The 24,588-nt window shown below is 48.5% G+C and overlaps 1 protein-coding gene and 1 long non-coding RNA gene across 3 annotated transcripts; both read right to left on the bottom strand.

Annotated features, from left to right (window-relative positions):
• Window positions 1-86: 86 nt before the first annotated feature.
• On the bottom strand, window positions 87-15,307 carry LOC122374307 (lysophospholipid acyltransferase 7-like). Of its 2 annotated transcripts, none has more exons than XM_043352971.1 (9): window positions 14,805-15,307; window positions 10,172-10,425; window positions 9,710-9,833; window positions 9,180-9,396; window positions 8,636-8,790; window positions 7,984-8,180; window positions 6,003-6,185; window positions 3,454-3,592; window positions 87-2,955 (listed from the first exon to the last, which is right to left on the bottom strand). In XM_043352971.1, the coding sequence occupies exons 2-9, from the start codon at window positions 10,408-10,410 to the stop codon at window positions 2,749-2,751; spliced, it is 1,461 nt and encodes a 486-aa protein (XP_043208906.1). In that variant the 5' UTR covers window positions 10,411-10,425; window positions 14,805-15,307; the 3' UTR covers window positions 87-2,748. The 2 variants fall into 2 exon arrangements, with proteins under 2 accessions (XP_043208906.1, XP_043208916.1); XM_043352981.1 differs by lacking the exon at window positions 14,805-15,307 and adding an exon at window positions 11,749-11,964.
• Window positions 15,308-19,187: 3,880 nt separating this feature from the next.
• LOC122374398 lies at window positions 19,188-24,277 on the bottom strand. Its single transcript, XR_006255210.1, has 4 exons — window positions 24,138-24,277; window positions 23,760-23,912; window positions 20,889-21,019; window positions 19,188-20,464 (listed from the first exon to the last, which is right to left on the bottom strand). It is a non-coding gene; the product is annotated as an uncharacterized LOC122374398 (long non-coding RNA).
• Window positions 24,278-24,588: the final 311 nt, after the last annotated feature.

Genomic DNA, 24,588 nt, shown 5'->3' with positions numbered 1-24,588 from the left:
GTCTGGGTGTTTTCTGCGGCCAATGTTTGATCAGACGCTTCATCTTCTAACCTCTCAAACACTGATACACCCTCTAAACGCCGAAATGCAAACGAACATATATTGCACACCGAATAACGCAGCGTCACGACGTTCCCTTTGCCGGTCCTTCCCTGTCACGAGCAGGCCCTACCTCTGCCCGGCAACACCCAGCAGCAGTCTCACAAAATAACCGGCAGGACCGCACAGAGCACCCTGGCACGGCTTACGTGACGACCAATGCTGATGAGGGGTTAGCATGCCAGTAGACCGTCCCCACCGCTCACCACATAACTTCAGAGAATTTACGTGCACGCCCTGACTCGCTGGCGCAGTTGCTATAGCAACAACACTGGTAGCACACGGTAGCGTTGCTATGGTAACGAAGAGCAGTGCGATCGCAGCCGATCCTCGCCCTCCCAATCTACGGAGTTAAGTTAACTTGGCACAGACACGTAACAGAACGACCACTGACCGACTATGGAGCCACCCCAGTGCGCGGCCCGCCCGTCCGCCCCGAACCCCAGGTCAGGTCATTGCCCCGGGGCTACACAGCAGCGACCTCCCAGGACCGGGACTATACATTCAGACGGTGTAAAGGCTTTGCATATTGCATTGGCAAGATTATGATTCAGGTGAGCTACCATGAAATGGGACGACCATCCCCCGGGGCAAGTGTCTCACAACCCAAAATAATGATCAGTCCCTGTGCTTCATTTCTACTATATCCCCAAACGGCGACAATTTTGTCATTAAACTACCTTTGTTTTCAGGTATGAAAGCAATTAGGGCATATAACAATAATATTGGGATTATCTGTAATGCCAGCAATGAAAGTAAAAACCTCGTCCACCTGGAATATCACCCAGAAAACCGACTCGACTGACACAAAAAGTCTGATGTCTATTGTAATGGATTGTGAGAAGTACAGCCAACAACAGCCATCATCCAGCCCTCTATAGGAGACCTTCTTGCCTATCTCAGCTCTCTACCTAGAAGACCCTCTTCCCTATTTCGGGCCCTTTGGAGACCATTGTCCCAAAATCAGCCCATTACGAGACCCTTGTCACACTCTCCGCTCTTCATGAGACCATCTCGACCCAATGTCAACTCCTCCCGAGCTGTCGTCATCGCGACTTTAGTGAAGTCGTGGGTCCCTGTCATACCCTGTCCAATTACCGTCACCACCACGCCGCCTACTACCCCCAGTCCGTCCTTACACCCACTATCTTCCCTAATGCCCAGCCAGCTCCCCCAGTTAACCACCTACGGTATTCACAAATACAGACAACACGAACACCAACACCGAAAAGAGGGCGCACGCGGCTAACCTGAACAGGAGCTGGGTGCGCGCGGCGCGTGAAAATCGGACGGAACGCCGCACCCGCACCCCATGTACGCGCCCGGGAAGTGTACGATCTTACATTGAATACGTGAGACCGCCCCTCTACTGGCTTAGTGAATCGCCCCGCGCTTTTCAGCGAGAGGTTAGTCTGTAGTCTACCACTGTCCCCAGGCAGACTGATCTAATCCTGATACAGGTCATATCGGCTGTTAGCACTGGACGTATCCAACACTGGTAGCCAGCACAGTGCTAACTGCAAACTCTGAATATTAGCGAACACCCAGCAACGGTTAGTTTCGCCGCATTATGCCATAGGTTAACACGGGTCCATCTAAACCACTAACCAATTCCCCTGGTGGGTCTCTATTCTTACTGCGAACATCCATAGTCCGGTCTCGTGTGCCTGGGACCACACACAAACGCTCGCCTCGGCGACGATGGCTCCCCTAGCGGCAACTGGCTGAAACTTTGCGCCAAGCAGCGCCACAAGACAGGCGACAAAGCGCCACAAGACAGGCGACAAAACCTCGCCACCGCAGAAAGCGACAGACGCGGCGGTCGCGAGACGGTTCGCTCGGAAGTTACGAGTTCTGTGGTCAGAAGTCGGCTCGGAAAGCCCGAGTGTGGTCCAGAGTATCACCTAGGCAGTTACGGAGAGCCACCCGAGAGGGTTAACGTATACGCAGCAATCCTGTGAACTATAGCTGTTTAAGAGCCATCCGAGACGGTCAGCGTATACGACGGCCTGTGAACAGCTTGTCAGTTACAGAGCCACCCGAGGAAGGTTAATGTAAACGCAACATCCCTGTGAACTATTATAGTCAGGCTACGGTTAGTGGTTGGCTAAACAACAACCAGTGCCGGCAAACTAGACAGTGTTGGGATAACTTGTAACTGCATATGCACCGGTCGAGGCCTTACATCATACCCCATAGCTACAGAAGTCAGCACCTAGCTGTTAGCAACCGTTTGTGTTTCTCAGCTTGGTTAGTTCAATCAACTTTCCGTCCGCGGTTTCCTTCAACTGCTTTAGTCAGTCATCTCGAGTCAATGTGATCGACCTATCTTGGCCATTCCACTTCATATTTCCACCCAGTTCATTCCCGACACCAGTCCTTGACCTGATGATTGGCAGTACGTAGTTTCCCACCTCCCCCTCCATTCTACATCAACTCTCCATTTCTACCTCTTCACCACTCCTTTCCCGTGCATGCACGCCTCCTACCCCATCTCTTCTGAGATGTTCCCTTTCCTTGTTCTTCCATTACTCACTGCAATCAAATGTTCCCCTTTTGCAGCCCCCATCCCCTCATATTCCGTGTCTCATTACCATCACTTTTCCGATATTCTCCAAACATATTCTCTCTCTCCATCCCTCCCGCGTCTCACTCGGGTTTGGGCGGCCGGGGCGGCCGCGGCAGCACCACCAGGCCCAGCGCGTACAGCGCTGCCGCCGCCGTGTGTCCGACAAAGTACACGGAGCGCCAGTAGGCCAGCGTGGTGTCGGCACGCAGCAGTAGGAAGCCCATGCAGAGGTAGCTGAACATGCTGACCCGAAGGAACCAGGTGACGCAGTCGTACAGCCACAGACGCTGCCGGGCAGAACAGACGGTTAGGGGGATGGCCGAGACTGAACACTGCAGCAGACTGACAACTGTAGACAACTGCACGCCGGGCGAAACATGGTCTGCTTCAAGCCGTTTGGGGAGCCCCTAGCATTCAATATTTTTCCTTATAAAGGGCATCGTTAGACCCGGAAAAGAAAACTTAACCACGTAAGCCATGAGCCTACGTACTTTTCCAAAATTCGTTTTTAACAATCCTACTGTAGGGGACAGGGGTATGCACAAAAAGTAGCATGGAGATTTACATGACAATATCAACCAACAAAGTTAATTGATAAAATGTTCGTAAGAAAGTAGCCAGCAATGTTCAACTCCTAAATTAACCGTCAACTACCCAACCTCAGAGCTCTCCAGATACAGACTCACTCCACACACCCCTAGCAGACAACTCTTACGCCACCAGATCCTGCGACGACCCTGCGTGTCTCTTCTCCCTCCCTCCGCCCTCTCTCTCCTCCCACTCACCGACTCTGGCAGTCTCCTCCTGAGTCGCCGCTCCCAGAGGTCCTCCACCACCATATAGAGTGGGCAGGTCAGGAGGGAGAGGTAGTAGCCCGAGTGGATACCGTGCCAGAACGCCGACACCAGCATCGTCACCGACGCCCTGGAACGAGACGAGGGAGGGTAGGGGTCAGAACGATGGCATGAAGAATGAGATGGACGACAGGGGGCGAACGGGAGGGGGGGGGGACATGGGCAGGTACGATCACAAATCCAAATTCTTCGTTCGCAAGATCATAAATACGCTTCAAGTAAATTTATTATGCATAAATGACATAACAATGACATTATGAGTCAACAAGCTCGGTTGAGATTGAGTGGGACTCCGGCCGTAACTAGTTAATGTCACCTCATTACTCGAAGCCAAGTCGTTCAGGTCAAGTCATGCCACAAAGTATCCCACGTACAGCCCACGGTCCAGTGTCTCACCTGAACACCTTGGTGCCCGGCGTGCTCCGGTAGACGGTGTAGTACAGCCAGTACTGTACACAGTTACCAGTACAGCCAGTATGTACACAGTCTCTCACCTGAACACCTTGGTGCCCGGCGTGCTCCGGTAGACGGTGTAGTACAGCCAGTACTGTACACAGTTACCAGTACAGCCAGTATGTACACTGTCTCACCTGAACACCTTGGTGCCCGGGGTGCTCCGGTAGACGGTGTAGTACAGCCAGTACTGTACACAGTTACCAGTACAGCCAGTATGTACACTGTCTCACCTGAACACCTTGGTGCCCGGTGTGCTCCGGTAGACGGTGTAGTACAGCCAGTACTGTATACAGTTACCAGTACAGCCAGTATGTACACAGTGTCACCTGAACACCTTGGTGCCCGGCGTGCTCCGGTAGACGGTGTAGTACAGCCAGTACTGTACACAGTTACCAGGACAGCCAGTATGTACAGGTACACAGTCTCACCTGAACACCTTGGTGCCCGGCGTGCTCCTATATCCCGGCAGTTGCTGGGGTATTTCGCCAATCACCGTTTGCTGGGGGGGGGGGGCGTTAAACGCCCCCAGCCGATAACTCGAGAACCAATAGGCGCAGCGAAACGCACGAGGCGGCAAACGAAAGAGCGCGACGAGACGCTTCAGATGAGTACTTTAAAGTTGAATTTTGAGGTCACAGGTCGGGTCAAGGTCAGGTCAAACACCTGAAATCGGGCTTTCAGTAGCATGGACTTCAGGACTTCGCAATGGGCGCCTCTCGCCATAAACTGTGTCAAAACGGTGCACAATCCATCTTATAAGGCCTACAAGAGTGTCAGCTCCATGTAGGGATCAGTCAAGCATAGGTCAGGGTCAAGGTCAGGTCAACCGGGTAGGCACATATCCCCGAAAATCAAAACTGATATTCGCAGCCTGTGACACATGTTTTATAGGTAATTTGGGGCGTAGAACACGATGGTGACATTCATTTTATCATATGTGTACGTGTTTGGCTCAAAAAGTTCAATTTAATAAATTCATGTATCATGGTCGTGAAGTAGTCACGAAAAATTGCCAAGATTCAGTTCAAGATTATGGAAAATGCGGAACGATAATCAATAATCGAAGATAGCCATTTGATTGATCATGGTATTGGCAGTCTAATGGCGTTTACGGCATGTCTGTATGATTATTCTGTGATTTTATATGATTTTTTGAACATATGCCGTTTTTGGTCGAAAACTCAGAAATCATGACGTCACTAAAACCTCGATATCTCAAAAAATTTTCGACCGATTTTTTTGAAACTTCGTCACAATAACCTTCAATCAATTCCCTACAGGTACCCAAAATTTGGCGCGCCTGCGGCGCGCCGTTTTTATGCTATGGCACGGCGAAAAAAGTGGGGGCGTTTAACGCCCCCCCCCCCAGCAACTCGCGGGATATACGGTGTAGTACAGCCAGTATGTACACAGTTACCAGTACAGCCAGTATGTACACAGTCTCACCTGAACACCTTGGTGCCCGGTGTGCTCCGGTAGACGGTGTAGTACAGCCAGTACTGTATACAGTTACCAGTACAGCCAGTATGTACACAGTCTCACCTGAACACCTTGGTGCCCGGTGTGCTCCGGTAGACGGTGTAGTACAGCCAGTACTGTACACAGTTACCAGTACAGCCAGTATGTACACAGTCTCACCTGAACACCTTGGTGCCCGGGGTGCTCCGGTAGACGGTGTAGTACAGCCAGTACTGTATACAGTTACCAGTACAGCCAGTATGTACACAGTGTCACCTGAACACCTTGGTGCCTGGTGTGCTCCGGTAGACGGTGTAGTACAGCCAGTACTGTACACAGTTACCAGTACAGCCAGTACCTGTACACAGTCTCACCTGAACACCTTGGTGCCCGGCGTGCTCCGGTAGACGGTGTAGTACAGCCAGTACTGTATACAGTTACCAGTACAGCCAGTATGTACACAGTGTCACCTGAACACCTTGGTGCCCGGCGTGCTCCGGTAGACGGTGTAGTACAGCCAGTACTGTACACAGTTACCAGTACAGCCAGTATGTACACAGTCTCACCTGAACACCTTGGTGCCCGGCGTGCTCCGGTAGACGGTGTAGTACAGCCAGTACTGTACCGTCGTGTTCCATTGTTTGAGCACCGACGTCATCGTCACGTCCAGCTCGACGCGCCCCTCGCGGATGTTGTGTACAGTCTCGAAGTCGTACTCGGCGGTAGCCAGCTCTTTCTTGTCATCCATGCTGCCGGGAAGATTAAGGGATTTAGAAAGTGTACATCGTACCAGTCTCGGAACAGACTGAAGTGTGAGCCACGATGATTGTTGTTACTTGTCACAATGGAAAATATGCCACTTGTGTCTGGTCATAAAGTGGTGGCACATCCGGCCTATACACAAGGCATTCGCCTTAAATGCACGGCTCATTAAACTTACATACGATATCACATGATGTCTTTATATGGTCATCAAAGGTCATCATATCGCCACCATTAATTTATTATCCTCTCCCTTGCGCATGGCGATGAGCACCTGTGCCCCCCTCCCCTTCCAACACAGATGGCGGCACAGTCGGAACAGCTGCTGGCACTGGGGGGGGGGGGGGAGTTCTGCGTTCCAGTTGTGGTCACAGACAGCTCATCCGCTTCACCTTGAGAACCCGAAATTAATGACCCACAGGCCAAAAGTCGACTGCAGAGTTGTTCTGTGTTCTTAAGGTCGTTCTCCACGGTACATGTTTTGCGCGTTTTTAATGACGTTTTAACGCTTTTTTGATGATGAGGTCGTTCTCCACGGTACATGTTTTGCGCGTTTTTAATGACGTTTTAACGCTTTTTTGATGTTTTGCGAGTTTTTCATGATCCGGCGTTGATCTGTACCATTGAATTACACGGTGCCATCTCCACGGCGGAAGATTTGTCAAAAATCGAAAAACGCGTGGCTTCATAAAATTAAAAAACTGCAAAACTCGTAAAACGCGTCAGTTGTGTCATGCAAAACTCGTAAAACTTTTAAAAAGCGCAAAACTCTCATTTGTAAAAACGCGCGATTTTATCCAAACATTTGGATCGAATGAAAGTTTTCCGGTTTTTGAGAAGGCTTAAGAGATAATCATTCTGCTATTAATACCATTTTACGGTGAAATAGATGCAATGGAAAGTGTGGAAAGCGATGAAACGCAATTTGATTAAGCCGATCATGGCAAGTACTCAGACAACCATACCAATAACTTCTGTTGCTATTCCAACGATGTGGATGTCAAATAATTACATAGTGAGTCTATGGATAACAGATATCACGATATCAGATCATTTCAGATAATTGATAATTAACTGATGTCATAGCGGTGATAACAATAGGGTAACGTGATGATACCCCTATAAGTATCTTTACAGCGAAAATCGAGGGGTTAATAGAAGCCGTGCGCCAGATACCTGCCCTGTGGGACAAGAGGGCCACGGCATACAGCGCACGATGGGAGGAGAAAGACGTTCTTACTCTGAAATTGAAATTGTTCTGAAATTGTAATTGTTCTGAAAGACTGACAAACTAAAACCGTAAAAAGCGAAAAACTCGCAAAACTCGCAAAAGCGTCTGTTAAAAAGCGAAAAAAGCGCAAAACTCTCGTTTGCTAAAACGCGTAAAAACCGAAAATGTTTACACGTGGAGACAGTACTTTAGTGTCTCATGGAAGGAATATCATGCTTGCAAAAAGAAAAACACGCTAAACCACCAAAACAGTGAAAAGTATGAAGACACGGAAGGCAATTCCTGCCTCACACGCTAGTGAAAGGTCGGAAGCGGAGTAATTAGGTTCATATCACGCCACCTATCATTTCATCTCTTGACGGCTGCTACAAACATTTCATTAAAAAAAAAAAAATGGTTGACTGGATGGGTAGGGAGTACATCCGTTGATGTTTATGCAGAGCGGGGCTAACGTAAGGACAAATGTCCAGCACGTGTTATCATTGAATGATCCCACTGTTTACCTTCACAGCTGACCACCCATCCCCTGCCCCGCCTGTGTACTCAGTACTCACATCTGTACCAGTCTGCCGTAGTCGGTGGGTCCTTTGCCGGGCCGCGGCAGGCTGCCGGCCGGGTAGGCGCCCAGGCCGTGGGTAATGCACGCCACCTCCGACAGGATGAACCCAAAGTACATCCGCATCCGGAAGTGGGTGAACACCGGGTAGATGAACCACACGCCGTACAGCCAGGACGAGGCGCGAGACGCGTCCTGGAACCGGGAGCGAAGGGGAAAGCGGAAGGGGGGATGTTGGAGATTAGAAGAGCGATCAATCGAACAAGCTAGCCGGAGGGTGACTGTCACGCCGGTTGAACGGGCAAACCTTGGGGCAAAATGTGACAAGTGCATCAATACGATGTGATATCGTGGAAATATCTGACTTGTGTTAGAAGATACATCAATTTAGATCCCGCCCAAACGCCCGTGAGCACGCTGTTGATCGATAGATATCAAAGAAAGCAGTTCTTCGACAGAACCTACACCTCGGTAGAAATATCCTCCTGATTTTCCAGTAAAAAGACCAACACTGCGAGCCTACGTTACATTTCAACAGAATCGATAGCTCATTTCCAACAAACAACTTTCCAATCACTTTAACTACCGTCTACAGTGCATACGATTGCCAAAACACCATTATAGAGCGTCCGCAATCAAGCCCGGCTCACCGCGATGGGCCACATCCAGCCCAGGAACAGGAACAGTACTATGTAGAGTGGCAGGAATCGGGCCCGGCGGAGCACGGGCGCCCAGCCGCAGTCGGCCCACGGCCAAAACGTGCCCTCCATGCAGTGACGGAACGTGACGTACGTGTAGTACGGACCTGTGGGCGGGCCGAGACGGGGGCGGAATGGGGTGGTGTCAAAGTACGCCATTCTATTTCCTGTAACATAGCGATTACGTATTAAGCGGTCATGCAAGTCCTTCCTCAGACAATCAACATCCCAGTCCATCTTCCTTTTAAATTTCCCCTAGCCCTAAAAATCAACACACAACAGCTTGGTTGCCATCACTGCAGCCCAGTCCCAATTTAAAATCCCACCTTGCCCTGCCTGAGAAACAAACGTCCCCACCATTCCCCCAGATTAAATCACATCATCTCCCATCCCCGTCCCCGTCCACGGCCCCTTTCCAGTCCACAATCCAACCATCACATCCCAACCCTCCATCCCATCGGATGGGGTCCCATCCCACCACCCGATCCCGTCTCACCAGTCAGCATGCCGACATAGAAGAAGGCGTACTGGAGCTGCTCGGCGGCTGTCGGCACCGTCACCTCAGTGACGGCCAGCTCGGCCCTGTCCCGAGCCGAGGTGTCCCGAGCGTCCCCCTCACCGCCGCTGGGCTCCGTGGGGGAGGGGGTGGTAGGGGTGGCAGTCTTCTGACGGAGCCTCCAGCTGTTGTGGACCTCGAACGCCAGGCCGACCAACTGGGGTGAAGAGAGAAGAAATGAGGTGAGGTGTGCTGGTGGTATCACTTCACAAAGCAAGAAACACAGGATGCTGTATTTATATTTCGTCTGGAGAAAGAAACGGGAAGAGGATGCTGTGACAAACTACAAAAAATATAGAAGGTCGTGCTTCCTTACTTATTCAACCACATATCACACTACACGACTAAGAGCATAAGAAAATCACCAGCATAACATCTTCCCGTGACAACTAAGGCCCTAACAGCTACCAAGACTCCCCAAAAACCAAGCGTCTCCCCACTCTCGGTTTTCAGCACGTTCTTTCACTAACCTTGAGGCTGAGCAGCATCTGTATGACGTTGATGAGCGGAGACACGTCGTGGACGAAGGCATCCAGCAGCCGCACCAGCGCCAGGTAGGCGAAACAGAACGCGAAGCTCACTGCGTGGACGTGTCTGCGGGGAGACGCGCAGGTTAGGCGAGCGGCGGCGAGAGAGCCAGGGAGAAGGGAAGAAGAGTGAAGGGGACTTGAAGAAGCTGGTAGGTAAGGACCTGACTTCGAAAACAGGTTTGTAATCATAGTTGCCAGTTGGAGTACCTAATAAGAAATCTGGTCAAGAGACTTACAACTTATTAGTCAGCATATACTTATAAAATTATGAAAGAAATAGAATGAACGAAAATATACACAAACGCGCGACACATTAAATTAACGATCACACAAAAAACGATCCTCAAGCATCCAATGACGGCCCAAGGCCCCTCCCATCCATCCCGGCCCGCCCTGGCTGACCTGGCGCTGACCAGTTTCAGTATGGCCACATTGCCGACCGCCGCCGCCAGCGGGTGGACGGCTCCCTTCCCGCAGGTGCAGGCCAGCAGCAGGAGGCCCATGGAGAGACCGAACCAGCGGCGGGCCGTCTCGGAGCCGAGTCCGCGGAACACCGGCCCGGCGCCGGCCGTGACCAGCAGGGCGGTGACATAGGAGGCGTCCGGGGTCCACCAGTCAATTACCGGGGAGAGCACCGACATCTTGGCGGCAGAGAGCTGGGGGCGAGAGGGAGAGTCAGAGGGGACCACGGTACACCAGTCGATTACAGGGGAGAGAACGGACATCGTGGCGGCAGAGAGCTGGGGGCAGAAGGGGAGAGTCAGGGACTTCAGCATGAGACATAGACGGGTCCGGGGTACAGCAGTTGATCAACGGAGAGAGCACCGACATGACGGCGGCAGAGAGCTGGTGGAGAGAGGGGGAGAGTGGGGAGTTAGACAGGGGGACAGGGACCCAGGGCGGTCGGGCACCATCAGTCAATCGCGGAAGAGAGCACGGACAAGGCAGAGAGCTGGATGGGGGAGAGCGTCAGAAGTAATGACTATTTTACAAAATCGACAGATACGACGTGACTCGACAGACAGGTAGCGAGTCGGCGACCACGATTCTTCGGAGCGACGCCGTCGGGAGAGGAAAATCAGTACGAGGCCTGTATGGAAAAGATAAGAATCGGGAGCAATTTCGAGAGCTCATCATTGACCGTAAAGATAATGAGAAACAGTGATGGGGCCGTCTTTCGTCACATAACTCGCCAGGAATAAGCACACCGTAACGTTATTATCAACACTGGCTGACTCGCAAAAAGGCCACGTGACAAACAACATCACCCTAACACACCATGACAGACGTCCAAGGCCACAAAACACCGACGCAAAACGAGCCAATCACCGCCCGCCGGCGACACACGATACATACTGACCACAGGTGCCAAACGAGCGTCCAGCGAAACACCAACAGGCGAGCTAAAAATACACCGACACGTCCAGTGGCCGGCGCCAAAATCGCTGGAAATTTACCCGTTTGCTCAACCTATCAACGCGCTCGATAGCAACTTCGGTGGCCTCATCAGCGAATAACTTCGGCAAACAAAACCGTCGACTCACGCAAATATTATGCGAGGTCAGTCTTGTTAGTTTCGTCGGCTGTATATGTTAGCACTAGGAGCTGAGACAGCACCGTTCGCGGCGATAGCTCGTGACGGAGTGGCCCGGGCACGTCTGTGACGGTTCGGTTGGCCAACGAACGTACCGGCTAGGGACGCTGCACAGTGGACCTGACAACAACATTACACAGGCCAAAACAATGTCACAATCAATACTGCTGTGTGATTCTGGGAAACTTGATATGCTTGGTGAGAAATCCATTCAGAAAACAATCACAACAGGAAGATTGATTGAAAAATTAACAGTACGAAAGTCCTTATTTCCTGTAGTGCTTACCTACCTGAATAAGAACCTACAATGAAACAAAATGGACAAAGTATTGTGCATCTTTGAGTAGTGCTAAAAATATAAAGCACTTCTCTTGTAATGAGTTACCTATGGAATGTGAGGTCAAGGCAGCAATTCGCAGAGCTATGAAGCCTGTCCACTTTCCACTCACTTCACACTAACTTAGACACCATCATAGTGGATCTAAATGAGGTTTAAGGGAAGGACTGTGGGAGTGCATAATGCCACAGCCCCAAAAATGGTGATGGGGATGGGGGGGGGGGGGCTGGTAATGAGAGTCTGAAATTAAAGTGCTCCAGACCACTAATAGGCCAGGGAGGGTTTACAGTTGATGGAATGAGTTGATTTACCAGATTCCAGGGGATTGGTACTGTGGTATGGACTCTTCTTCCACACTAGGTACTAACTACTAACATCTGTGGGGTATACCTATCATAAAGAATCTTGGGTATACTAACTAAAGAGTAATTGCCCATTCATTACATAATTCTCATCACAAAGAATGATTCCTCCAACTTCCTAGTAGAAATCATCAGTCTTGTTAACATTCAGTGCATGCAGGGTGGTGACAGGCTGGTGCATATTTCCAGCCTGGTTGGTGAGGGCCGGTGTGTAATTGGCACCCCGGCAGGTGTCGATTGTCTATTTTGCTGTCCTGCTTCAGCTTTGCAGCCTGGGCAGTGACGGCGGAACACCTTCAATGGGGGGCCGGGGGTGGGGACTGCTGAACTTTCGGCCCCATTCTTTCCATGCAACGCCCATAAGGCTAATGTTAAAATGCCAAAATCAAAGGGGGGATGGTACCCCCCCCCCCCGTTCCACCGCCTATGAGCCTGGGAATGGGAAAATAATAGGGGTATTGGTATAACTGGCATCACCATCGGCGGTAGGAAGCTAGGTTAGGTCAAGGTTATAGGCTGGTAGGTTTTAGGTGTGTAGGTTGGAAGGTTGGTGGTAGCTTGTAGGTTAGTAGGTAAAATTAGGTCAGGTTAGATTATGTTTTTTACTCTAACTTCATCTACAGTCTGGTTAGCGGCGACGGTGACGCAAGCGGTATCGGTAACCCTGGCGTCACCGGTAGTGTTTTCGTTCAAGGCTAAGGTTTCCTGTATTAGGCTGCCGTGCCAAGCCGAAGCATGCTGTGACGTCACTGGGTAAGAGAAGATAACGTACCACGCTATCGACTATCGACTGAGACTCAGATAGACTCAGACCGACTCAAGCATACTCAAACTGACTCGACCGACTCAAACCGATACAAATCGACTCAGACCGACTCAGAACGACTCAGAACGACTCAAACTGACTCAACCGACTCAAATCGATTCCGATCGACTCAGACACACTCAGAACGACTCAAACCGACTCAGGTAGACTCAAAGTACCGACTCAGGTAGACTCAAACTGACTCGACCGACTCAAATCGATTCAGATCGACTCAGACCGACTCAGATAGACTCAGAACAACTCAAACTGACTAAGACCGAATCAACCGACTCAAATCGATTCCGATCGACTCAAGCAGACTCAAACTGACTCGACCGACTCAAACCGATTCAGATCGACTCAGACCGACTCAGATAGACTCAGAGCGACTCAAACTGACTCAGACCGAATCAACCGACTCAAATCGATTCCGATCGACTCAGACAGACTTAGAACGACTCAAACCGACTCAGATAGACTCAAACTGACTCGAACGACTCAAATCAATTCAGATCGACTCAGACCGACTCAGATAGACTCAGAACGACTCAAACTGACTCGGACCGAATCAACCGACTCAAATCGATTCCGATCGACTCGGACAGACTCAGAACGACTCAAACCGACTCAAGCAGACTCTAACTGACTCGACCGACTCATACCGATTCAGATCGACTCAGACCGACTCAGATAGACTCAGAACGACTCAAACTGACTCAGACCGAATCAACCGACTCAAATCGATTCCGATCGACCAGACAGACTTAGAACGACTCAAACCGACTCAGGTAGACTCAAACTGACTCGACCGACTCAAATCGATTCAGATCGACTCAGACCGACTCAGATAGACTCAGAACAACTCAAACTGACTCAGACCGAATCAACCGACTCAAATCGATTCCGATCGACTCAAACAGACTCGGAACGACTCAGACAGCCTCAGGCAGACTCAAACAGACTCAAACTGACTCGACCGACTCAAACCAATTCAGATCGACTCAGACCGACTCAGCTAGACCAGAACGACTCAAACTGACAGACCGACTCAACCGACTCAAACCCATTTAGACAGACTCAGACAGACACATCGGTTTGACCTGAATCATCAGACCTGAATCGGTTTGAGTCAGTCGAGTCTGTTTGAGTGTGCCTGAGTCGGTTTGAATCTGCCTGGTCTGAGTCGTTCTGAGTCTGTCTGAGTCGATCGGAATCGATTTGAGTCGGTTAAGTCGGTCTGAGTCAGTTTGAGTTGTTCTGAGTCTAACTGAGTCGGTCTGAGTCGATCTGAATCGGTCTGGGTCTGCCTGAGACTGTCTGAGTCGTTCTGAGTCGATCGGAATCGATTTGAGTCGATCGGAAGCGATTTGAGTCGGTTGAGTCGATCTGAGTTAGTTTGAGTCGGTCTGAGTCGATCTGAATCGGTTTGAGTCGGTTGCGTCAGCCTGAGTCGGTTTGAGTCTGCCTGAGTCGTTCAGAAATCAGAGTCTGTCGGAGTCAACCAGAATCGATTTGAGTTGGTTGAGTCGGTCTGAGTCAGTTTGAGTTGTTCTGAGTCGGACTGAGTCGATCTGAATCGGTTTGAGTCAGTCAAGTCAATTTGAGTCTGTCTGAGTCTATCTGAGTCTCAGTCGATACTGATGGCGTGGTACGTTATCTTCTCTTACCCAGTGACGTCACAGCATGCTTCGGCTTGGCACGGCAGGCTAATACAAGAAACCTTAGCCTTGAACGAAAACACTACCGGTGACGCCAGGGTTACCGATACCACGCAAGCTTGATACCATGATAAAAACCATGATACATTTTATACAATACCATGATAAAAACCTATCCAAATTACAGACACTAAAAATCAAAAAAACAAAAGCACAAAACTGAAAATGTAGGTATAGTACAATGTAGATATTGTGTATAAATGAGGGTCGGCTACTGACCTTTCACGAAAACTCAAATACGCAGCTCAACTTGAACGTCCGTGGCAAGCAGCAATGTGCTTTCGCTCCTTTTATTTTGATACTCAGGACCTTACAGCGACTTTTCGGGCAGTTTCAAGTACCTTGTAGAACAATAATCTAATTGATGCTGTAGCCAAATATAAAATGGAAAATGATGAAAGTTGACCTGAAGTTTATCAGCCGTAACTGGACGTTTTCCATAAGCCAACTGAAACCTCACTGCAAAAGCAAGAACAGCTTCAATTCCTTGCGATGATACAAAGCTACCTTCAAATTTTGATCATTACATCACAATAAAAGACCAAATTTACGTTTATCCTTGCGTTTATCTTGCAATAGCACCCGGAGCCCTGTTCGGGCAGCGCATCCTATTGCAAAATTTTGCACCACGCATGCGCAGTTGGGGTCTCTCGTGTGCCAAGCTCCGCCCTTCGGCGTATGACGTCACACGTGTGACGTAGGCTCGCGCAAAATCTTTCAGTTTTGCGCAACAAGAAAATAGGAGCTGCAGGAGGCGAAAGTGGCGCGAATTAAAGTTTACCGTCCTATATTTCACATTGTAAGCGGTCTGAATGCTGTTTTTTGAGTATCATTATCACTTTTTTCAGTGGCACATTGCTATTAACCACATTTGAGCGCATTTTATTCAGTTTTTGAACGAAAACCACCAGTCCATCCGCGCCACGGTTCGTCACGCGTCGAATAATGGCTGCCGTGGCCGCCGCGGCCCTCGGCTCTGGCGGCCCGGCGGAGAGTGGGCGGAGCCAGTGGCTGACGTCATCCAAGTGTGCCGTCACACGCTGCAAAATATTTTGCGCGGAGCCGAACAGGGCTCTAACGCAGTCAGCAAGGTCAGCAACGCACATTCACTGACTGGTATCAAGGTTCGCCTTGATATCAAGGTTCGCCTTGGTGCCCCTAGGGGCACCAGCGGCCTAGCAGAGGCACCACCGGCCTAGCAGGGACACCAACGGCCTCGCAAGGGCATCATTGGCCTGTCAGGGGCACCACGGGCCTGTCGTTGGAACTTCAGGCTTGTCAGGGGCACCCACAGTTCTTTCAGATGCACCGGCGGCCTAGCACCATGGCACCATGTTTGGCCGGGATTGCGATTCGGCGCATGTCGCCTCGCATTAGCCGCTCGTTTGCAGTCTTTTCGTGGTTTCAAACGTTCAAACATGGGATATGATGTTGCTCCCAATTCCCATGCATTAGGGTGGGTGTCAAGGTCACCGGAAGGTCAGGTCAGGTCATTTACCTTTGATGACCTCGGTTCACATTTTCGAGTTCTATAAGATTCTAGGCTAGTTTTTGGAGCTAAATTCGAATTTAGCAACCATTTGACCGTTTGCGAAGTAGTTTTGGTGCCTTCGTAACATGTTACGAGGCTGTCAGAGGCGGTTGCCACCTACTACGAACACCCGGCAAAACCCTTACTGGTTGACCTGACCTGACCTGACCCGACCTGGCCTAAATGCATGAAGACATCATCTATAATCATAACTAACATGATATTCGTGATCATCACCCCGAAAAAAACATAGCAGCCACCCTTTACGATGCTCTAACAGGTCTCGATTTTCCCGACTTTTGGGTCATTGACCTGACCTGGAAGGTCAAGTGATGACGACCTAGGACCTTAACACTCGCCGGCACAGGCCATTTTGCGTCCTTCGACGGCACAAGGGGGGGGGTTGGTACGACCCCCCCCCCCCCTCGCGTTTGGCCCCTGATCGAGCTAGAGCTTCGCGGAAAAAACGAGCGTGCTGCCCGTCACGAGAGGAAGCCGATGATATCCAAGTTTAATGTCCTAGGTCATCGGATGACCTTCCAGGTCAGGTCAATGACCCGAAAATCGGGAAAATCGGGACCTGTTAGAACGTCGTAAAGTGTGGCTGCTATGGGGTTTTTCGGGGTGCTGATCCGAATGATATCATGTGAGTTTTGATCACAGATGATGTCTTCATGCATTTAGTCCAGGTCGGGTCAGGTCAGGTCAGGTCAATTCCAGTAGGGGTCCTGCCGGGTATTCCTAGTAGGTGTCAACCGCCTCTGACAGCTTCGTAACATGTAAAGGCACTAAAACTAGGCTTCGTAAATGTTCATCGGGTTGCTAAATTCGAATTCAGCTCCAAAAACTGGCCTAGAAACATGTAAAACTCGAAAAAGTGAACCGAGGGCATCAAAGGTCACTGACCTGACCTGACCTTCAGGTGACCTTGACATCCACCCTAATGCATGGGAGCAACATCAAATCACATGTTTGAACGTTTGAAAGCACGAAAAGCTTGCAAAAGCGCGGCTAATGCGAGTCGACATACGCCGAATCGTGATTCCGGCCAAACATGGTCTCGGAAAGTAGGTCACAGGTCAAAGGTCATTTGGGTCAGGGTCACATGCAATTTTCAGGGTAGGTGTAAAATTGATAAATGCGAGCTGGTACTGAAAGTTTCGTTGCAATCGGCAGCTTTTTACGCGAGTTATTCGCGAAAAAAACCTTAGGGGGGTTGCATCAACCCCCCCCCCCCTGTGTCGGCGAGGGTCGGCGAGGGTTAAAATTGGGTATCATCGGCTTCCTTTCATCACGGGCAACACGGTCGTTTTTTCCACGAAGCTCTAGCTCGAGCAGGGTCGAAACGGCAAGGGGGAAGGTCCAACGGACCCCCCCCCCCCTATATACGTTCGCAGCTGGAAAATACCAATACGGGCGAGGGTTGATGGATTATTAGAGACAATTTTCCAGGTTGCCCCCCCAGTCAAATTCCCTTAAAATAGGCTCTGAAAGGACGCAAGCACTGGGAGTTCTGCACTTGTTTTCTGCTTTTCCCGAGAAAGCAGCCGGGCGAAAACCTATCGGAATCATAGCTCGATAAGGGTCGGGCATCAGGGACCGAACTCACACTTCTGGAATCCCCACGATATCGTGCCCATGCCTCCACAAACAAAACGCAGGACACCAACAGGTAAAATGCGTTGCGAGTTGCTACTATGAAAAGGAAGGCAATTCCATGGAGGAGAGAATACTGGAGTGGCAACTCCATGCCTTTACCATGGGCCGTTAGCGACAGACACGGTCCGTACCTCAAGATACCTATAAGAAACAGGTAGGTCCGATGTTTTGAGTCGTTTTGAGTAAAGCCCCCGTGACGTCATTATCATTTTTTATGTGGAGAATTCCGCCTACAAATAAAATTCAAAGGGTCCACCTAGCGGGAGCGGGTCGAAACGCCCCAGCTAGTATCGGCCAGGCCCATGTCACTCCACTTTTGATGACATCATAAGGGGGCCTCAGGGCAATTAATGGCGCGGTGCGCCACAATCGCTCCCAAGCTACTGGCCAACAGCTGCCATTTTTGAAAATATTATTTTGAAATAAAGTTTTAAGTTATGAAAATATTGTAATAAAGTTGTAACTCAAATCTATACCATATCTAAAAACTTACTGAAAAATGAATTATCCAAAGTAAAAATATAAGCTCGATGCGTTTTTACGTTGCTTTCCTGCTGCTGCAGAGGGTTTTTAAATCGTCTATATCTTCAAAACCGGCCATTTCTTAGCATATTGCTGCTCTTTTTTGTCGCTGGAAAATTAGTTGGGCTTTCCATCGACATCAACGGCTGAGCGGTATGTGTAGAGTGCCATCAATAATCTTCAAATGAAATTAGTCATTCTTACGTTGAAAGGAATGGAGTACCCCTTGCGAGCATCAGGGGTGACGTCACTCAGGATCTGTCTCTGATTGGTCGGCGGGAGAGTGACTGTACCTTCTATAGATGGCCTTGGTATCGGCGGGTCGCGGCGGTCGGCTTATAATGGCGGGCTATGGCGTGCAGCGGTTTAGAGAAAAGGGCGTAGGAAGATTATTTTGGGCGCTACGTGTGATTTTTGTACATCAACGTGCAGGAAATTAAACGGAGAAGACCATGGTTACATTCAAGTTCTAGCGACTTTCACAGATTAATCTCAAATCCGGTGCGCGAAGGGCGGTACATCTACAGCTGGAGACGAGGACGGGAAGAACGGGCAGGCGCCGGCTCGTTGAAATTGACATTAAAACTTATAAATATTTTATATTATTTATATTATTATTATACTTATAATAATAAACTTATAAATATAAACTTATAAACTTATAAAATTAGATATTGCTCGATGTAGTCTGTCATTTTATTCGTCAGCTGGTTACGAGCGCGCTCATTGGTTGAATTACGGACGGTTGGCAACGCTGATTGGCTGAATGGTGTAGTTCTGCTTTCGATAAGAACCTATGAACGGTACTAGCTGGAAGGTGTCTGTCGCAAAAAAGCATGAAGTTGCCACTCCAGTACTCCTTCCTCCATGGCAATTCTTTACACACATAATGAAAACAGTATTTATATTATCTATCAGTGACACTATGAAGCTATTGCAACAGTTAAAACACAAGAAGACCTTGGAAAGCACGATGACTACAGCACACGAATTCATATTGGTACGTTAATCAATTTTCGATAACTGTGGAACACGACCTTGGAAGAAATCGATGGCTATATCGAACTCAAGCTGCGTACAACGATCGTACAATTTGAGTTGGTAAGAAACAGGTACACTGCAAACTGCGTGACACCAGCATAACAGTAACTTCTCTGGAGACACTGATCTAAGCTCGAATAATGACGGACATGCTACAACAAATCAAAGGGCAATTTACTAGCAGAGCTTCAAGCGTCCACAGCGAGTAACATGGAATGCTAAACATTACATGCGACAACATTTCTGAAATGGAAGACACACTATTACGACTCGTCCTATTTCGATATTCTTATCGCCAAAACAACATATTAACGTGAACTGAAAAAAGAAACAACGCGTGACGTCACTAGTGTCGACGCCCAATCGGAACACAGCTGGACGGCTGATTAAAGACAGCGAACACGGTATGGACGAACCCCTAAAGCAACGTCGTAACATCGAACAACGCCGAGCGTCTACCAAATACTTGTTGCCCCGCGCAGGTTATCTCAGACGAACTCCTCACTGCAGTGAAAAACAATGGATGGCAATGGTTGGCCCTCCTATGGCTGTGTCGTTGGTTAGATGAACATCACTCGCAGACTTTTATACACAACTTGCAGCCGAAACATTAGCATTGTTTCCTTATCTGAAAATGACTACGTGATCAACTCAAACGGCTATAAACAACACGTAGACATGAACACGATAAATTAACAACTCAAAACAACAAACGCAAAACAGCACGAATACACACAGCAAAATATCGATAAGTACTTAAATATAATCAACTCCCCCTGGAAACACACCAGTAACATAAACAACGGTGTTTAGTTGTGGTGATTGCAACATATTCGATGTCATTTAACAGTACCGTATTCCATATATCCTGAGCCGGCGTGGCTAATTCATCCAACTTTGTCCACCATCTACGTCACAACGGGACCAGTTCAGCGTCCAGACGACAAATGTTTGACCTCGACCATTGCTACCTCAAGGGTACCGGTTTGGCGGCCTCACGAGACGTGGAAGGACGTGGCGGACAGCTGTCGTTGTGTTTATGTAGGCCTAATGACGTCATCCGGTACCTGTCATCGTCGGTCGGCAGAACTACGCACCAACAGACGCATGATGGACGAGGGGTCATCTGCCGGGCGAGGGGAGGGATTCGTCAATAATAAAATATCTTTTTATAGTCACCGTGAAAATGTCAGACAGCGTGGACGATGAACGCAATAATGTGGTGCCGATATAAAATCGTTCTCCATGTTCTTGGTCCACGTTCATTCTTATGTCCACCAAACAGTACCCTACTTAGTCCGCACCAAAATGACAGCCTCATGCCCATTCAATGGTCGCAAACCTTGAACAAGGCAGAATGATAAATTTCACAGCTATAAAAAGGTACTTGCATCAAGTTAAAACAAAACCCAGCACACAATAAAACCCGACACTATCGACATCAAGATCACATGTACCATCCATATCCCAATCTGTTTTGATCATTGATCGTTATTGAATCAACATCGCCCGGTCTATTCTCGACCCTAATCAGGCCCCAATCAGCTTACCTCTCCGCATCTGAGCGTGCCCCAAGCTCGCCGGACATCCGTAGCGATCTATTTCGGAGCGCCTGGATCTCCAGACTGGTTATCTCGAACCGGGCCTCGAGATTCTCCATCATGCCATTTACCTCCTTCACCTGACGACAGAAATAATTTCCTGTGTCATGCGACTGGGTAGAGCTGGTGTATGCTGTGATCTTATGATTTTATGCAGTTAGAGATGCTCTTTTATGATGTTAAGTACCGTTATTATTTCCTCTTTATCGAAGTGTTGGTAGACGGTATTGATGTGCTTTCATGGCTTCTGGTTTTTTCAGAGGGCTGTTCACGGGCCCTGTGTGCGGTCGGACCGCACACAGCCTCCAAGCTCCGCCCACTGCGTCCCTACGTCAGCCTTCCGTCACCGCACACAGCGACCGCTGTGGCCGGTCGGGACTGGCCACAGCGAACCGTCAACCGCACGCAGCCGTGACGTCAGAGCCGCCTACCCATCCCCTACCCCCACGCCTGCTGGACGCTCCGCACACACCGCACGCAGCAGTGTGCGGTGCCCGTGAACACCCCTAGTCCACTTCCGGAATGCGTTTTGAGTGTGAAACTTGTTTTGTTACCGCCTTTTTTTGTCCCTTCCGATCTGTCGGGGCACACGGTTCGTCGGAAGGTCATCTCAGGCTCAAAAGAAACGGTATATACCATTCGAAAGCTGACGGTGAGCTGAATCCAAAAATGTATTTTTTATCAAAATCGATCGATGGCCTTTTTTGAAAATTGCGTTTTTGTAGAAACTTAATAATCTTTTATTCAACGGGCTGTCCCGGACATTCTTGAAAACATAAACATGCATTTGAGTTCCAGTGAAAGCTGAACGCCAAAAGAACAATATTTAGCGAAGCAATATTTCCAAACATTAATATGCGTCTCCCACAGCCGACAATAAGGCGCAATCACACATCTCAGTGTCACGATGGACCAAAGTCAGCCACACAGAAGCGTGAAATGACCCTTATCGACTCGCAGACCCGGCGCTCTCGGCCCGCCTGACTGGCCACGGAAAGAACGTTCGGCTCTCGTTCTACTAAACAAATGTAATATTTGCCACTTTAACTGTCCACATCGCTATTAAAGTTACTCAGGATACCTGTGAAGAAAGTTCATTGTTCTGCTTGATTTACAACATGCTTTAATTTACATTTTTCTTATGCATGTTTTGTTCCATCCAGCTGCGATCAGTGCCCGCGCAGGGGAAGTGAGCGGGGTTTCACTGTCAGAGGCTGTACTGGTGACAGCTGCTCGGCCGTGCGACCGGTCAAAGGTTACCCTGCCCCGCCGGGCGCTACCCCCACTCCACCCGAGCTGAGGCCGGTGCAGCCTCTGACATTTCAGCGCGGCCAATTTTCCTTATATGGGCATGATACCAAGCTCAATGGAGCAAAGTAGACATGAACAGATGCAGATTAATGCATGATGTGAAGATGACAGAACAATGAATTTTCTTCACAGGTATCCTGAATAGCTTTAATAGCGATGTGGACAGTTAAACTGACAACTTTGACATTTGTTTAGTAAAACGAGAGCCGAACGTTCTTTCCGTGCCGGTCAGGCGGGCCGAGAGCGCCGGATCTGCGAGTCGATAAGGGTCATTTCACGCTTCTGTGTGGCTGACTTTGGTCCATCGTGACACTGAGCTGTGTGATTGCGCCTTATTTTCGGCTGTGGGAGACGCATATTAATGTTTGGAAATATTGCTTCGCTAAATATTGTTCTTTTGGCGTTCAGCTTTCACTGGAACTCAAAAATACATGTTTATGTTTTCAAGAATGTCCGGGACAGCCCGTTGAATAAAAGATTATGAAGTTTTTAGAAAAACGCAATTTTCAAAAAAGGCCATCGATCGATTTTGATAAAAAATACAGTTTTGGATTCAGCTCACCGTAAGCTTTCGAATGGTATATATCGTTTCTTTTGAGCCTGAGATGACCTTCCAACGAACCGTGGGCATAGCGGTCTATCTCATGTATGGCACAAGTAAGCGTGCGCTTTCCGGCCGTGCATCGAATATCAATCATCATCGCAGTGTAGCCAAGGAGAGGCCCCCACCGACGGCCTCTCCCGACAGTCCGGACATCGAGAACAACTAGACAGCGATACAAACTCAATCCCAATCTGCAACACGCTTGTTTCAGATAGTGGCACTATTGTTTACAGCATTCATAAGGTAAATCAAACGGTAAATGTCAAGTTTAAGTCCTAAGAAGATTTCATTGATAAACTTTTCATATTTTTACATTATTTGACATCCTGAATCCAAAAATGATACTCATATGTCTCGCAAATAAAAGAAAAAAACATAATCAAACCTGACCTAACCTTACCTACTTACCTATAACCTACCAACCTACAACCTACAAACCTACCCTAACCTAACCTAACCTACAAACCTACCTACCTACAACCTAAAACCTACAAACCTACAACCTAACCTAACCTAAAACCAAAATTTTTTGCTGTTTCGTATTTGTATCAACAGCGTCACAATTGTAGTTAGGACCTAAACTTGACATATACCAATCAAACTAAGTACATTTAGAATTAAGCTTTTGTGTTGGTCTCAGATGAAACTGCTGGCTTTGACAGTCCAGTAGGCTAGAGTGTTGGTTTGCTTAGTCAATTGGTAGGTACATTGCACATCCATTCATGCTGCCCCTGAAGTGTTTCTTCCAGATGAGATGAGCTACTATCAGGTAAATATATTCTAACCAACAATGCAACATAACATAATAATAGCTGGGACCATCAAACAGAAGAGCAGCTTGAGCAGCTCAGAAGATCCAGCCCAGAGCAAATCTGTGTTCATATCCCGCCCAAACGTGGACTAACCTCTTTAGAATATGACATAAACTTGTCCTCTTTTCTTCTGGCATTCAGGTGACTGGTGAACTCTAATCCCACCAGCACTGACAGCATCAGCGCACACACCAGCAGACTAGCAGTGGCTGTCGTCAAATGCTGGCCTCGGTACACAGCCATCGCCTGAGTGCATAACAATGATGGAAACAATTAACAAAATACAGTCACATGAAATAAGGGAGAATGGACAATGCTGCATTTGAAAATTACAAAAACCCTTGAATATGTTATTGATAGGTATTCCTCAATCCTCACTAGCTGATCGGTGCTCCAAAGTGAAAGGAAGCTGAAGCAAGCTAATTTCGAGGATAGGGCCAAAGGCCTCTTGCCCGAGCGCCTATTCCTTACCCCTCAAGCAACTTCCCTAAAGAAATAAAACAAAATAAAAGCTTTCATATGGCGAAAATTGTTCACTTTGTAGGGCCTTGTTTTTATTTTTTTTTCTTTTGACACCTCTGCGCCATTACTGTCTTAGGTACTTGATGGCTGTAGGTTGGTGTTTAGTGTTGTTTTTATCCACTAGTCTATTTTTTAAAATTTTCATATTTTTGGTATTTTTTAATTTTTTGGACTATTGATAATTATTAAGATAAATATTAATCCATTTTGTTTGCAAATTGATACGATATTATAAAGGAAAAATATTTACTTATAAAACTACGATAATTTGGCCGCTAGGTTCAGGCTAAAATTTGACGGAAAGTCGGTTCGTGACTCACCGCTTTGCGGAACCGTGCACGCACGTTGATTTGTTCGTGGCGTAGGGCGTGTAGTGTTTTTATATACATTGGGCATGGAT

The sequence above is a fragment of the Amphibalanus amphitrite genome, unplaced genomic scaffold (genome assembly GCF_019059575.1).
Source record: "Amphibalanus amphitrite isolate SeventyFive unplaced genomic scaffold, NRLGWU_Aamphi_draft 000039F_arrow, whole genome shotgun sequence".
Taxonomy (NCBI): domain Eukaryota; kingdom Metazoa; phylum Arthropoda; class Thecostraca; order Balanomorpha; family Balanidae; genus Amphibalanus; species Amphibalanus amphitrite.
This window is presented reverse-complemented; position numbering and strand designations above follow the sequence as displayed.

Coding starts and splice junctions, on each gene's coding strand:
- LOC122374307 (XM_043352971.1), bottom strand. CDS start 10,410: ATGTCGGTGCTCTCCCCGGTAATTGACTGGTGGACCCCGGACGCCTCC. Junction 9,397..9,709: donor AGATGCTGCTCAGCCTCAAG/GTTAGTGAAAGA, acceptor TCTTCACCCCAG/TTGGTCGGCCTGGCGTTCGA. Junction 2,956..3,453: donor GGAGGAGACTGCCAGAGTCG/GTGAGTGGGAGG, acceptor TCTGCCCGGCAG/CGTCTGTGGCTGTACGACTG.